Here is a 17,603-nt window from a genome sequence, read left to right as displayed (position 1 = left end):
TGGCATATAATACAGTTGACAATCATTTTTTTTTATATTTTATTTACTTATTTGAAATAGAGACAGAGAGAGAGAGAGAGAGAGAGAGAGAGAGAGAGAACAAACAGGGGGAGGAGCAGAGGGACAACCAGAACTCTGCTGAGCAGGGAGCCTGATGAGTGACTCGATCCCAGGACCTTGAGATCATGACTTGAGCCAAAGACAGACGCCTAACTAACTAAGCCACCCAGGTGCCCCAACAATCATTTTAGAAAGAAGTAGAATTTAATCTCTGGAATCATATTTCTCACTATTGGGGAAAGAATTTAGATAAACAAGAGAGATATTCTAGAATGATCCCTGTGGTACTGTGTTGGAGAAGCAAATCTGAACTCATGTTGAACTAAATGGATTTAGAGTCAGATAGATACAGAAATGAACATTCAAATGCATATTTATGGGATTGTATATATACATATAATACTAATTCTGCTGAGTGGACCTGGAAGCAATGCAATGGAAATGAGCACAGTCGTTACTAAGCTTTTTATTTCTAAATACTATGTTCAGTCAAAAAACCAGAACACCTTGAGAAAATGGCTGAATCTAATAACGGATTAAGAAGAGTAAATGAAACAAGATGGGATTGGGAGGGAGGCAAACCATAAATGACTCTTAATCTCACAAAACAAACTGGGGGTTGCTGGGGGGAGGTGGGATTGGGAGAGGGGGAGTAGGCTATGGACATTGGGGAGGGGAGGCGAACCATAAGAGACTATGGACTCTGAAAAACAACCTGAGGGTTTTGAAGGGTCAGGGGTGGGAGGTTGGGGCAACCTGAGGGTTTTGAAGGGTCAGGGGTGGGAGGTTGGGGGAACAGGTGGTGGGTAATGGGGAGGGCACGTTTTGCATGGAGCACTGGGTGTTGTGCAAAAAGAATGAATACTGTTACACTGAAAAAATAAATAAAATGAAAAAAAAAAAAAAAAGAAAAGTACATGATGGCCCCTTGGAGTGTCTTGTTGTACCAAACATTAGAGAAGTGTTCATAAGACATAAGGATGAGATATGCTGTAGAGACACAGGAACCAACTAGAAAAAGCTATCAGTGGCCAAAGCTGGAAAAACTTGCACAAAAAAATATAACATAGTATTGGATCATAACCAAAGTAGAAAATAAATATTCATGTCTATAATGATAAATAAATGAATCAATAAATGGAGGAGAAAGATAAATCTGTCTTACATAGTATTTCCAAATACTATGTATATTTACATATATGTATATGTATGTATATATGTGTGTGTGTGTATGTATGTATGTATATGAGGTGAAGTTTTAATTCTCGTTCACTCATCCTCTTTGAGGATAGGCTAGATTAATTACTTCCAAATAAAAGAATAGGGAAAGGAAAAGAAATATTATTGACTTTACAATGGAGGAATTCAGCAAATGCCATTAAATTTAGTAACTACAGTTAACACCTAAATCATGTGATATCATATATACCTGATATCTTATGATGAGAAGGGTACTTCATTTCTTTGTAAAAGTCCAGTCTAATCATGAGAAAAATAGACCAACCAGTATTGGGAACATTCTACAGATACCTAATCAGTTTTCCTCATGACTGTTAAAGTCAAAAATTATAAAGAAAGACAGAGAAAGTTTCACAGGCCAGAGGAGACTGGGGAGATACGATGAAATGCAAAGATGGTATTCTGGATTGGATCTTGATGCAGAGAAAAGACATTGATGGAAAAACTGGAAAATCCTAATGATAGAAAAACTAGTGAAATCTAAATAATCTGTGGTATAATGGGTACATCAATACCAGTTTTCTAGTTTGATAAATACACCATAGTAATGTAAAATGTTAAAAATGGATTTGATTGGATGAGAGTTATATAGGAACACTCTGTATTTCTCTTTAAATCTGTTTATTGAAATGTAAAAAGTTTATTTTTAAAAAATTGAAACCTGAAAAATAATAAAAAATAAAAACTTAAAACCTGAGAACATGTTAAAAAAATGGCAAAAGTGTAATGAGTACAGGATGTTGTATGGAGGTGTTGAATCACTGTATTGCACACCTGAAACTAATATTACACTGTATGTTAACTGGAATTTAAATAAAAACTTAGAAAAATAACATTTAATTCAAGTATAGTTAACTCACAGTGTTATATTAGTTTCAGATGTGCATTACACTAGTTCAGTAATTCCATACATTACTCGGTGCTTATCAGGGAAAGTGTACTCTTATCTCCTTCAGCTGTTCCACTCAATACTCCCTGCCTACCTCCCCTCTGGTAACCATCTTTTTGTTCTCTATAGTTAAGAGTCTGATTTTTTATTTGTCCCCTTTTTCTTTGTTCATTTGTTTTGTTTTTTAAATTCCTCATGAAGAGTGAAATCCTATGGTGTTTATCTTTCTCTGACTGACTTATTTGACTTAGCATTATACTCTCTAGATCCGTCCACACTGTTACAATGGTAAGCTTTCATTCTCTTTTACAGTTCAGTAATATTCTGTTTGCGTGTGTTTATATACCACCTTTTCCCATTCATCTGTTGATGGACACTTGGGCTGTTCCCATAATTTGGCTAATTTAAATCATGCTGTAATAAACATAAGAGTTTATTATATAAGGGTGTGTATATCCTTTCAAATTAGTGTTTTTTTTCATTCTTTGGGTAAATATCCAGTATCCAGTTACTAGATCATATGGTGTGATTCTATTTTTAGGTTTTTGAGGAATCTCCATACTATTTTCCATAGTGGCTGCATCAGTTTGCATTCCTAACAACAGTACACCAGGCTTCCTTTTTCTCCACATCCTCACCAATACTTTTTGTGTTTTTATTTTAGCCATCCATATATATATATATACACACACACATATATATGTATATATACATATATATATATATATATATATATATATATATACTTATTTTAGAGAGAGAGAGTGAGAAAGCATGGGTGTGTGGTGGGAGGGACAGAGGGAGAGGGAGGGAGAAACTTAAACAGACTTTGCATGGAGTATGGAGCTGATGCAGGGCTTGATTTCACAACCCTGGCATTATGACCTGAGCCAAAACCCAGGAGTCAGATGCTTAACCAATTGCACCAACTAAGTGGTGCCCCTGATTTTAGCCATTGTTAAAAGTATGAGGTTATAACTCAGTATAGTTTTGATTTGCGTTTCCCTGATGATAACTAATGTTGAGCATCTTTTTTTAAAAAAGGCTTTATTTATTTGACAGAGAGAGAGAGAGAGATCACAAGTAGACAGAGAGGCAGGCAGAGAGAGAGGGGGAAGCAGGATCACTGCTGAGTGGAGAGCCTGATGTGGGGCCCGATCCTGGAACCCTGAGATCATGACCTGAGCCAAAGGCAGTGGCTTAACCCACTGAGCCACCCAGGTGCCCCTGTTGGGCATCTTTCCATAGATCTGCTGGCCATCTGTACATCTGCTTTAGAGAAATGTCATTTAATGTCTTCCACCCAACTTTAATTGGATTATTTGTGGAGTTTTTGGTGTTGAGATGTGTGAGATGCCATCAGTTCTTTATATGTTTGGGTCATTAATCCTTTACTGGATCTGTCATTTGCAAATATTTTCTCTCATTCAGTTGGTTGTCTTTCAGTTTTGATGATTGTTTCCTTTGCTGTGCAGTTGTTTGTTTTTGTTTTTGTTTCTGTTTTTTTCATGTAGTCCCAATAGTTTATTTATGTTTTGTTTCCCTTGCCTCCAGAGACCTACCTAGGGAAATGTTGCTATGGTCAGTGTCAGAAAAATTACTGTCTGTGCTGTCCTTCAGAATTTTTATGTTTTCAGGTCTCACATTTAGGTCTTTAATCCATTTGAGTTTATTTTTGTGTATGGTGTAAGAAAGTGGTCCATTTTCATTATTGCATGTATCTGTCCAGTTTTCCTAAAACCATTTGCCTGTCTTTGCCATTGCATATTCATACCATTTCATATTCATGCCTCCTTTGTTGAGTATTAATTGACCATATAATTGTGGGTTTATTTCTGGATCCTCTATTTGTTCTATTGATCTAGGTGTCTTATTTTTGTGCCCAGTACCATACTGTTTTGATTACTACAGCTTTGTATTATATCTTGCAGTGTCAGATTGTGACACCTCCTGTTTTATAATTTTTCAAAATTTCTTTGGTTATTCAGGGTCTTTTGTGATTCCATGGAAATTTTAGGATTATCTGTTATACTGTGAAAATGCTGTTGGTATTTTGATAGGGACTGCATTAAATCTGTAGATTACTTTGTGTACTATGGATATTATGATAATATTTGTTCTCCCAGTCCATGAACATGGAATAGCTTTCCATTTGTTTCTGTCATCTTCAGTCTTTCATCAGTGTTTTATAGTTCTCAGAGTACACGTCTTTCACCTCCTTGGTAAAATTTATTCCTGGTTATTTTATTATGTTTGGTGCAATTGTTAATGGGATTGTTTCCTTAAATTTTCTTTCTGCTACTTCATATTAGGATATAGAAATATAACTGGTTATTGTGTGTTGATTTTCTTTCCTGCAACCTTACTGAATTCACTTATCCATTCTTGTAATTTTTGGTAGAGATGTATGATTTTCTGTACATAGGATAATGTCATCTGCAAATAGTAAAAGTTTTACTTCTTTACCAATTTGGATGCCTTTTATTCTTTTTCTTGTCTGATTGCTATGGCTGGGACTTCTAGTACCATGTTGAATAAAAGTGGTGAGAGTATATACATCCTTGTCTTTTTCCTTATTGTAGGGGGAAAGTTCTCAGTTTTTTACTCATGGCCTTAATTATGTTGAGTTATGTTTCCTGTAAAACTACTTTGTTGAGGATTTTTATCTCAAATGGATATCATACTTTTTTGAATGCTTTCTCTGCATCTAGGGAAATAATCATATGGCTTTATGTTTTCTCTTATTTATGTGATATATCACATTGATTGATTTGAAAATATTGAACCACCCTTGTATCCCAGGAATAAATCACATTTGAATGATGTGAATGATATTTTAAAGTATTGTTGGATTTGGTTAATATTTCATTGAGGATTTTTGCATCTACATTCATCAGAGATATTGGCATATAGTTTATATTTTTTGTAATGTCTCTTCTGGTTGGATGGTTCTCTTTATGATTATATAGTTTCCTTCCCGGTTTTTTGTTACAGTCTTTGTTTTAAAGTGTTTTTGTTTTTGTTTTTGTTTTTTCTGACACAAGGTTTGCTACCCCAGCTTTGTTTTCACTTCCGTGTGAAAGTGAAAATGGATCATTTTTCCATCCCTTCACTTTCAAGGTGCATGTGGCTTTAGATCTGAAGTGAGTCCCCTGTAGGTAGCATTTAGATGGGTCTTCCTTTTTTATCCATTCCATCACCTCGTGTCTTTTGATCAGAGTGTTTAGTCCATTTATATTCAAAGCAATTATTGATAGATATGTACTTCTTTTCATATTCTTACTTGTTTTATGGTTACTTTTGTAGGTCTTCTCTGTTTCTTCTTCCTCGTGCTTTCTTCTCTTATTATCCTGGCTTCTTTAGTGATATACTTGAACTCCTTGTCTTAATTTTTGCATATCTATTCCAGTTTTTTTATTTCTTACCATTAGGTTTATATGTAACTTTCATGCATATAGAATATGTCTATATTAAGTTGATGGTTGCCTAAGTTTGAACCTATTCTTTACTCCTCTCCCCACTACCCAGAGTTTTAATTAAAGTTATCATACTATACATCCTTTTTACTTTGTGAACCCCTTGACTGATTTTTATAGATATATTTAATTTTGCTTCTTCTTACTCCTACTTAGGATCTTTCCTTTCCACTTAATGAATCTCCTTTGACATTTCTTGTAGGGGTGGTTTAGTGGTCCTGAATTCCTTAAATTTTTTTTGTTATTGTTGGGAAACTTTTTATCTCTCCTTCTATTCTGAGTGATATCCTTGCTGTATATAGTATTCTTGGTTGCAGGTTTGTTTTTTTTTTGTTTTGTTTTGTTTTGTTTTGTTTTCTTTCAGTGTTACGAATATATCATGCCACACTTTTCTGGCCTGTAAAATTTCTGTTGAAAAATCCACTGATAGCCTTATGGGGTTTCCTTTGTATGTAGTTGCTTTCTTTTCTCTTACTGCTTTTAAAAGTATCTTTTTATCATTACTACTTGCCATTTTAATTACTTTATGTTTTGGTGTGGGCCTTCTGGGGTGGATTTTGTTGAGGGCTCTGTGCCTCCTGGATCTGGATTTCAGTTTCCTTCCCCATATTTGAAAAGTTTTCACCTTTTATTTCTTCAAGTAAATTTCAGCCCTCTTGTCTCCCTCATTTCCTTCTGGTATCCCTGTCGTGCAAATGTTACACATTTGATGGTTTTGTTAAGTTGCTTTAGTCTGTCTGTCCATCTGTCTATCATCTACCTATCTAACATCTATTTATTTTTCTTCTCTCTAGGTCAGCCTGATTGCTTACCAGTACTCTTTCTTCCAGGTTGCTGATCTGTTCTTCTGCTTCCTCTAGTCTACTATTTATTCATTCTTTTGTATTTCAATTATTGAGTTCTTCATCTGTGCTTGATTCTTTTCTGTATCATCTGTCTCCATTGAAAGTCTCACTGGAACTCTGCAGTCTTTTCTTAAGTCTGATGAGTGTCTTTATGATGATTACTTTAAAGTCTTGATCAGGCATAGTACTTACCTCGATGTCATTTAGCTCTCTTGCTATGACTTTTTCCTGTTCTTTTATGTGACACTTACTCTTCTGTTTCCTCATTCAGTCTTTTTATATCTTTTTCTATGTGTTAGGAAAGCCAACTATGTCTCCTCCTCTTGAAAGTAGTAGTCTTAAAGAAGAGGTGCTTTAGACCCCTGCAGTGTAATGTTCTTTGTTCACCAGAACCTGACACTTTAGGAGTGTTTCCTATATGTGTTGCATGTGTGTTACTGTTGCAGCTGAGCTACATTTGCCTTCAGTCCAGTCCTTTTCAAATGGTTGTCTTTGGCTCTTGTAGGTAGGGTTTGATTCCTGTGTGTTAGTTGGCCAGTTTGAGACTTCTTGTGTTTGAGTTCAGTCACACCAAGCATTTGCTGGAGATGCAGTAACACTGAACTCCATGGTGCTTTTCCTATGTTGTCTCCTGAAAGCTTTCACTGATAGGCAGGGCCTTCAGTCAGACCCAATATCTATTCCAAGCCCACTGCTGGGGCCACAGTTGGACTGCGGTATGTGTAGTTTTCTTCTCCTCTTTCTGGAGCATGAGTCACTTTGGACTGCTGCTGGACACTGTCAGAAGTGATGGTACACTGTCAGTCTTGTGGGACCACCCTGGATTGACTCCAGCCAATGGCATATTGGAGGGGGTAGTTCTACAGAAGAATATGGGGCCAAGTGAGTGGTGCCAGCAAGGTCTACTCATTCACTGCATGAGGGAACCTGGAGGTGCGTGGAAAAGCTCCTATTGAGGCCTGCTATGTTGGAGGTAGGGGATCCTGAGAAAACTTCAATAGTGGGACACACTATTAGAAAGTGAGATGAAGGGCACCTGGGTGGCTCAGTGGGTTAAAGCCTCTGCCTTCGACTCGGGTCATTATCCAGGGTACTGGGATTGAGGCCTGCATCGGGCTCTCTGCTCAGTGGGGAGGCTGCTTCCCCCTTTCTCTGACTGCCTCTCTGCCTACTTGTGATCTCTATCTCTCTGTCAAATAAATAAAATCTTTTAAAAAGAAAGAAAGAAAGTGAGGTGAAAAGTATTTGTGGTGTTCTGGTTCCTGCAGGTGTCTGTGTATCTCTGCTGGGGATTGGGGGAGGGAAATGGTGCCTCCAGCATTTTTCTTCTTAGAGAAGTCCCCAAAAGTCTCTGCCTCTCCAACACAATCTCTATTAATAAATAAATATGCTTTGAGTTGACTAATCTCTATTAGTAAATAAATATGCTTTGAGTTGACTCCAGGCATTTTGACACTGCTGCTTCTGTGTGGTATCTCAGCTGAGCTGTTGTGGTGCTGTCTCTTTAAGGTGGGGGACTCTGTCCTTCGGCTCTCCCAAAATGAGCTTGCTGATTTTTAAAGTTCCAGGTGTTAAGCCCCACTGATTATTAGGCCCTTCTTGTTTTAAACCCAAATGTTACGGGGATTTGTCTTCTCTGGATGTGTCTCTTGGGGTAAGCCTGGGGTACTTAACATAGGAGTCTGCCCTTCTCTCAATTAGCGCCTCCATATCTCTCCCTCCTGTGGACAATTCCAAAGGTCCATGTGGTTCCGGACCACAAGAGCATCCTTCCTACCCTTTCTGATGTGGCCTTTTTTCTACATTTATCTGTGGAGAGTCTGATGTGCCAGTCTCCAACTCATTTTTACACTAATGTAGTTGTTATCTAGTTGTAGCTGTGGTGAGATTAAAATCCTCCTACTCTGTCTACCTCCCCAAAAGTTATGAAAGACATTTTTAAGATGTTCATCCCATTAGTAGTCATATAATTTCAAATTCAAACCACTGCTTACAATGACAGAGAATACAATACCAATGTTGGTGAGAATGTCAAACAGTAACCATATTTATTTGTGGTTAAAGTACCTACTATAAATACACATTAGAAGATGCTTAGCAAAATATAGTAAAGTCAGAGATGTGTATAATCTGTAACCCAGCCATTCTGTTCTTGTATATACACTAGAGAAACTTAAATCCACAGAATACACATAGACAAGTGTTTGTAGCATTGTTTGTAATAAGAAAAAAGTATGTGGGGGAACCTACATATATATCTATTGGCAGAGAATTATAATAGAATATATTCATATATTCATTATATGTTCATACAATGAGATACTGCCCAGAAGTAAATATGAATAAAATAACAGCACATATTAACACTTATGAATTTTACAAATCTGATTTTTCTTGGAATAATATAAGTTGCTGAGGATATACATCATCGACTCAACTTCTTTAAAGTTTAGAAACACACAAAGTAACATCATTGTATCTTTATAAATGCATATGTATAGAACAATGTTATGGAAGTTGGATCAGAATCATAAACATAAAATTTGGATAGAAAAAATTTCTATGATGGAACTAAAGGAAATAGATCAGGGAAGGAACTTCAGCAGTATTAGCAATGTAAATTAAGCAAAGTGATGGGTATACACATGCATATTGTTTTATTCCTTATGCATTTTGCATGTATTTAATCTTTTATAGCAATATATTTTAAATATGTATGTTAAATTTTTCTTACCATTCTAACTGCCCCATTCTTAACAGGATTTCATTTACTGTCTTTCTTAAAATATTTCACTAGAACTACATACTATGATAAAAGTATTAAAAACATAAAATCTATTGTATTCTTTTATCTGTATACATCAACTCTACTAATGTTCTTGAAAGTGAAATATTTATTCTCTTTTATGTTGTGTGTTGTTATTTATCTTGTCATTCAAAAAAATCTTTAAGCCCTTTCCATGTGTGTTGATGTGGATTACTGTCAGTGTTTTTTCTTTAGTTGATTCTGAATACATGGTGGAATTTAAAAATTAAAGCAAATGCTAATCTTGAATAAAATGTCAATGCTTTGCTGAATGGTGTGTGTCCGGGGAATGGCCAGAGGTTGTCTTTCAAGAGGCCTCTCATTATGTTGCTCATATATTCATGAATTTACTATGGAACAGGATCTGACCCTCCTATTGGCAGGGTCAGAAAACTGATTATATAATTAAACCATAATAGATCTCTCACTTGTGAAATACTTAATCGAGCTCTTAATATTAATCTATAAAATCAGAACAACAATTTAGTCAAAAAAGTATATAACTCTTAAAAAATGAATCTTTGATTTGGTATTAGTGGCTTATTCTTTCCCTGTAGGCAAAGCCATAATGGAAAACAGTACTAAACTATTTGAACAGAATGTTGTTTTGAGAACATTTTATAAGGGCAAATATAAATGAATGTCCTATTTGGTGGCATCAGGATAACATGTTTATTAACATATTACTAATAATCAATCTTAGTAATGGAATGTGAATATTTGAAACCTATTAACTAAGATTCTTTCTCTCCTGACCAGGGCTAGAATGGTTACAGTCAATGTTTGCCTCTGTGACTCTTCTTTTACTCATGATTGATACTTCATACTTGACATATTTTTTAATAAAGTATAATATATACTATTCTTAGGTATATAGCATATTAATTCAGTATTTGCATTCATTGAGAAATAATCAACATAATAAATTTAGTTACCACCTGTCACTATACAAAGTCACAATTTTTTATGTAATGGAATTCTTTTTAGCCATAAAAAAATGAAATCTTGCTCTTTGCAACCATGTGGCTGAACCTTCAAGGTCTTATGCTAAGTGAAATAAGTCAGACAAAGAAAGACAAATACCATGTAATTTTACTTATGTATGCAGTCTAAAAACGTAAGTGAACAAAACAAAACCAAAGTCAAACAAACTGAGAACAGGGTTGGGGAGCAGGGTTGGAGGTAGGCAAAATGGAGGAAGGAGGTCCAGAGGTACAAACTTCATAATGAAATAAGTAAGTCATGGGAATGTAATGGACAGCATGGTGATTTTTTTAAAAGATTTCATTTATTCATTTATTTGACAAAGAGAGAGCATGGGCAGGGAAGGAGCAGAGGGAGAGGGGCAAGCAGACCTCAAGCTGAGTACAGAGCCCTACAGAGAGCTCAGTCCCATGACCCTGAGATCATGACCTGAGCTGAAATCAAGAGTCAGATGCTTAACTGACTGAGCCACTCAAGTGTCCCAGCATGGTGATTATAGTGAATATTGCACTGCATATTTATGCATTGCATGTTTTGTCTTGGAAGTCTAGGACCTTGCCTGTCTTTCAGGTGACTTTGTATAAATCTGCTTTCATACATTATGTTGATTTTCAAATGGAACTTTCACAGGACATCTGATATCCTTTGTTTCTTATTTGCATCTGATGTCTGTCATCCAACATAATAGCTATTACTTCCAGTTTTGTGTTGGCTGCAATTTTAATCATCTAAGTCATTGATAAAAATGTAAAACAGAGCAGAAGCTAAAACCTCTTTTGCATGCTACTAGAATTTGTTTTCTCTCTTGACAGAATTATAGCTCTTTCTAAACATGATCAACAATTGACAACTCCACTCAAATTCCCTGCCTTCCAACAAAATGACTTTTTGTTCCTATGACCTTATGTTAGACCTTCTGAAATGCCTTTCTGAAATCCAGATGTATGGTACCCAAAAAGTTTCTCAAACTAATAGCTCAGTAAAGTTCCATAAAAGAAAATACAGTTGATCTGAAGTGATCTAGTCTTTGTGTCCACATATCCTTGGTTAATTCTTTCAATTTTAAGAATATAACATCTTTTTTTGAAACTTTATGGTATATCTTATTTCACAATTGGTGACATATTAAAATTCACAAATTTATAAATGGCCCTCATGCAAGAAGAAGCCTAAGAATTATTTGAGATTCTGCTGTCCCTTCTCTTTTCTGATTTTTCTGCCACCAAATCAGGGGTACATCAGTTCCATTCACTCTGCTGACTATATTCTTACATATCACCATCCACTGTTTTCAGAAAAATCTGTATGATGGATGTCATAGGACTGAATTGTGCCCCTTCTTTCAAAATCATAGGCTAAAGCCCTAGTCCCCAATATGACTGTATTTAGAGACAGAGCTTTTAAAGAGATAATTAAAGTTAAATAAGGTCACAAAAGTGGGGCCTGAATTTAATGGGATTGGTGTCAATATAAAAGATAATGAGACAGTGAGAGAGTATATATACACACCCACACACACACACACACACACACACACGCGGAGAGAGAGAGAAAGAGAGAAAACAAATCTGGATAAAACCTGAAAGCAGTCATTTACAAGCCAAAGAGAGAGATCTTCAAAGACACCTTGATATAGGACTTCCAGAGTCCAAATCTTTGAAAAAATAGATTTTGCTGTTTAAACCATTCACTCTGTGGTATTTTGTTTTGGAAGCTCTTGCTAATAAATGGTAATCTTATATTTAGACTACCTTGTATAAAGTCATCACCTGTAATAATTATATCTTCTTGATAAATTTCTAATCTCCCATTAATTTAGGTTTTTGGTTTCTATGTCAGAGGGATACTTTTATATTTATCCTAAGTAGTGTATCTTGCCTTCCATTTTTTATCAAGAACAATTAAGTGTGTTATCAGTGTGCCCTCTGAATGCACACTCACTTTTAAATAGATGTCTTGTTTCTTCTTTGTTAAAAAAATCTTTGAGCTAGTATATAAAAATCATTTTTTAATTCATAAACTACCTCAAATTATGACTTGTTTTATAATTATTCAAGCAGAAATAACTCCCTTCCTATTGAATAGTGATATTATTTTGTTCTTTTAATCATGGCACCCATAAATATAATTATTGTAATATATTTAAATGTTTCTTAGCTTTCTTACTAGAGTATATATTCCTTAAGCACAGAGATTTGGCTTTTCTCACTTATCTTTATTAACATCCTTAAGCACTTATCTTTTCTTTTCTGTGTTTATTAACATTTTCTTTCAGCTAATTGAATAATGAAATACTGTGCTAATTAGAATAATTTTTTTTATTTTATCAATCCATGGTACTATTTAATGTTTTCTAAGGATTTTTTTCTTAAAGATTTTATTTATTTATTTGACAGAGATCACAAGTAGGCAGAGAGGCAGACAGAGAGAGAGAGGAGGAAGCAGGCTCCTCGTTGAGCAGAGAGCCCGATGTGGGGTCCATCTCAGGACCCTGAGAACATGACCTGAGCAGAAGACAGAGGCTTTAACCCACTGAACCACCCAGGCGCCCCTGTTTTCTAAGGATTTTAAGCAAGCAGTGTTTTCTAAAACTTGTGCACATCTAAGAAAGCATAGAGGTAGTAGAGGTGGTAAGGATTTTCTATGGGAAGAATTTCTTTGGTGAACAAAGTGAGCATAGTGGATTCAAGTGAAAGCAGATTAGACCATCTTAAGTGGAATTGTCATATTAGTCAATGAAGAAAATAAATGGGATAGAAAAATATTTTGAAATGTTAATTACTGTTTTCTTCTGTAGTTTCTTAAATCTGCATCAATCCCACATTCTTTCCTATGTTTCTCTCTAATTTGTTATCTTTTCTTTACTGTTCTCTATAGTTGAATTCTCTTGGGGTTACTTTGTTGTTTGTCTGCTGTCTTGATTCATTCAGCTTTCATTCAGATTATATTTAAAACTTGTAAAAGTGTGAGCCAAAATGTGAGATGTCAGTATACTAGGTGGAGACACCTGAAGATGCAAGAACAACAAGGAAGCAGTAGACCAGAAGACATCAAATGAGAATTTGCCAGATTCATTTTCAATGCTGGTGTCATAGCAACATAAAGATCTGTCTGTCTGGCTTACAGAAACTTGGTTTACTCCTTTTGACAGAGTAAATCCAAGAATTATTGTGTAATAACTTATAGCAGCAATAGTGGATTTCCTGGTATTAAGAGTAGGCAGGTGATTAGCGGTTAATTGCAAAAGGAGAAAAAAAGAGGTGGCCACATTTATTTATATCAAAATCAGGTGAATTAGATCATAACAGTTAAAGTACTAACATAAATATTTCAGCTTTATTTTAGCCCAGTTGGAGGGATAGTCTGGTTAGAAAACTATGGAGGTAATAAGGAACTAGCAATGTCACTTATGAATCAAAACCATCTCTTTTCCTTTATACTATGGACATAAAAATAGGAATCACAGTGATAAAAGTAAGAACTTAAAATATTAAACCCAAAGAAAACACCAAGCAGATTTCCATCTTTCTAGAAAGCTATGTCTCCTAATTTTTATTTATTCCCTTCAGTGGTTATCTATACATACCTATAATTTTAGAAAATGATTACAGCACAGATAAAATTATGTATATTTTGCTTTAAGAAGGAAAATATTTCACATATTATAACATGATATTAGGGAGGTTTTTTGAAATTCTATAAAAGTGAGAAAAACATTATTTAAGAAATCAGATCTCTAGATACAGTGATAGAAGTAAAGGAATTTCCATTTATTATTAAACAGGTTAAAATGAAGTATTTCCAAGCAAATATTTAATATGTTACTGTTGAGGTGATACCAAGACCTCCAATAATCCAAGTTGGACATTTCCAGCTTAAAACTGGGGAATTATTCTAGGCAAATTTTAAAGTATAATTTTCCTCTTGTTATTCTGTAATATACAACCTGAGGGTTTTGAAGGGTCAGGGGTGGGAGGTTGGGGGAACAGGTGGTGGGTAATGGGGAGGGCACGTTTTGCATGGAGCACTGGGTGTTGTGCAAAAAGAATGAATACTGTTACGCTGAAAAAATAAATAAAATGGAAAAAAAAAAGTTAAAAAAAAAAAAGAAGCATTATAGTTACTTTCAGTGGCTTTGAAACTAACTCAGTGTGTGGTATATATGGTATATGTGATATATATGGTATATGTATGTAGTAGTTCTTAGCTTCATTTGAATACAGGTCAATGTTTCTATTTAATGGGCAAAATGTCACTGTCTGAGATAACACATAAAAATTGCAACCAAATAATTATAAACTCTTAACTAAAGTTGTATTTGATCCAGAATTCTCTTCCCTCTACTAAAGTGCAACTTTGGTTGCTACAGATACTTAATATCTGTAGTCAGATATTAACTATTTGATGTATGTTTTCGGGTTACAGGATGACCATGTACTATATAATTAGAAGAGAAAAAAGTTCAGTGGGGCACCTGGGTGTCTCAGTGGGTTAAAGCGTCTGCCTTCAGCTCAGGTCATGATCCCAGGGTCCTGGGATGGAGCCCCACATCAGACTCTCTGCTCAGCAGGAGCCTGCTTTCTCCTCTCTCTCTCTCTGCCTGCCTCTCTGCCTCCTTGTGGTCTCTGTCTGTCAAATAAAATCCTTAAAAACAAAAACAAAAACAGTTCATCAAGATGTTTGACATCACATAAACTAATTTTGAGAGTGGGGAATTCTAAACACTGACTCTAGAAGAGGTAAGGTCTAACGCACAAAGAATCTGTTCTGTTTTACTACTTCCAGTTTATAGAACACTGTATGGGAGTGAAAAAATACAAACAAGATCTTTGCCTCTGTCCTGATACAGTATTCAAAGTTTTTTTGTGGTGTTTTATTGTATTCTGAGTGATTTGGCTTGTATTGAAAAGCAGTTCAGAAACTCTCAGATGAGGGTAATGTCTGTTGAGGATAACTGATGCTGGCTTCCATGGAAATGCTAATTTGATAGCAGTCCCTGCCAATCAGTCGCCATGAGTTACTGTTCTAGCACTCCTAGACGCAGTATATAATGAAAAAATCCTTCCTACAGTAGTTAGACTGTTTTCAAAGAAGAAAGGGTTGTTGTATAGGCTCAGGTAAAGAGTTTCTGAGCAGGAAAAATAATCATAATGAGCCTAAAGTAATTCAAACAAAAAAGGGATTTAGAAAATCCTTCTGGGTCTCATTTTTATAAAAGATAGCATAGGTTGAACAAATTCAGTCTATTACACAGTTTAAAATAAATGGATTCTTCCTGGTTTGTCTATATATATACTATAGTTATAAAATTAAAGGCTAGTCATGTATCTATTAAAGCCATATGCATTCTTAATGTAATAGTAAGGTGTAAAAGTTTTAGTTCTCGGAGCACCTGGGTGGCTCAGTGGGTTAAAGTCTTTGCCTTCAGCTCAGGTCATGATCCCAGAGTCCTGGGATCAAGCCTGCATCTGGGCTCTCTGCTCAGCAGGGAGCTTGCTTCCCCCTCTCTCTGCCTGCCTCTCTGCCTACTTGTGATCTCTCTCTATCAAATAAATAAAATCTTTAAAAAAAAAAGTTTTAGTTCTCTGATGTTCTGCTTCATTTTGAGTATTTCCCACAGCTATATATTTGAGTTCAATTATCTTTTCATTTGTAAGATATCAGATCTTCTTTTAATCTTACTCAGTGTATTTTTTACCTCAGACCTTATAGCTTTCATCTGTAGAAGTTGTAGATCTGATTTTTTAATATTTTATTTATTTATTTGAGAGAGAGAAAGAAAGCCGGGGAGGGGCAGAGGGACAGGGAGAAGCAGCCTCCCTGTTGAGCAGAGAACCCGGTGCTAGGATCCTGGGCTCAGTCCCAAGATCCTAGGATCATGACTTGAGCCAAAGGCAGACCCTTAACTGACAGCCACCCAGTCATCCTGATTTTTTTTTATCTTTTTATTTTTTTAATCTTTTTTATTTTAAATATCTTTACAGATATTTTTTACATCTTTCTTGACTCTTACCTTTCTTGACTCTTAACTTTTTGAACCTAATGAATACTGTTAAAAAAACTATTTTATAATATTCTGTTTTCCTAATTCTAACATTTATATCAGCTTGGGTTAAGTTTCAGTTAATTAAATTCTGTTTGTCATTATTATGGGTCATAAGTTCCTTTTTTGCTCTTTGGATGCTTGGTAACTTCTTATTGGTGGTAAAAATCTTGTTTACCATTGGCAGCTTGATATTTTTGTATTCATAGAAATATTCCTGAATATTTCTGTGTGACACAGTTAAGTTACTTGGAAACAGCTTGATCCTCCCCAGTCTTGCTTTAAGTTTCTTTCGGCAGGACCAGAGCTTGGTCTTGCTGTAATATTCCCATCACTTCAGAAGACCGTTCTCTATATTCTCTACAGAATAGCATGAATCATGAGGTATTTAGTAGAATTGATAGGAACTGACACTTTCCTTGCACCATGTACTACTGTGGCTTCTAATTTGCAAGGGCAGTTCCCCTCCAGATGCAAGTAATTAACCACATACCTGCACTGATGAATGCTCAGGTGAATACTTAAGAGGTACCATCTGTGGGTCTGAGGCCTCTTACTATATGTATCTGTTACCTCCTTAATACTCTGCCCCGGGAGTCTTAGCTTTTTCTGTTTACTGAATAGAGTCCATGGGGCCCTGACTGAGGGAAACTCTCTAAAGAAAGAAAGTGGAAAGAAACACAGTGCTCATCTTTTTGTTTCCTGCTACTCAGTCATCATTTTGTTTGGAGTCTTGAAATTGGAGGCAAAACAGAACAAGTGTTGTAAGTTCCACTAACTGTCCAGTTGACATTTGGAGACAGATCCATAAACTAATATCAGGGCTTGAATTCTGAGTTATATGATTCAGGTCTTCTAGATACTGCGGTTCCCTGGTGAGAGCACAAACATAGTATAAATCTGTTATATAAGACCAAAAAAATTCTGTCCTAATTCTCATCCTGTAGGAAGTCTGAGTTTTAGGGAAATACTTCATAGTAATTCCCAGACTCCTTCACACTTAGCTACTAGCCTCTAAAAACCTGTGATTATAGGAACTGGAAAATAACTCCTCCCTGCCTATATTAACTAAGATTATTAGAAAAACAATCATTAGTATGATAACTGTTTATTCTAGATTGTATGCAATGACAGAATACAGTCAGTAGCAAGAACCTATACCTACTACTTTGCTTCCAAACTGGTTTCTAGAACGTGAAACAGTTTAGAACTAGGGAAAAGGAATATACAAATCATAAAACACTTGAGCACTCATCCTCTT

At 35.5% G+C, this 17,603-nt stretch overlaps 1 protein-coding gene across 1 annotated transcript in view; it reads left to right on the top strand.

Annotated features, from left to right (window-relative positions):
• Window positions 1-7,258: 7,258 nt before the first annotated feature.
• Window positions 7,259-17,603, top strand: part of LOC123956088 (3-oxoacyl-[acyl-carrier-protein] synthase, mitochondrial-like) — a 28,846-nt gene continuing 18,501 nt past the window's right edge. Inside the window, exon 1 of the mRNA XM_046028328.1 lies at window positions 7,259-7,442. Within this exon, the coding sequence (XP_045884284.1) occupies window positions 7,259-7,442 (184 nt within the window). The remainder of the gene's footprint in view (window positions 7,443-17,603) is intronic.

Source organism: Meles meles, chromosome 14, assembly GCF_922984935.1.
Source record: "Meles meles chromosome 14, mMelMel3.1 paternal haplotype, whole genome shotgun sequence".
In the NCBI taxonomy this organism is placed as follows: Eukaryota; Metazoa; Chordata; class Mammalia; order Carnivora; family Mustelidae; genus Meles; species Meles meles.
This window is presented reverse-complemented; position numbering and strand designations above follow the sequence as displayed.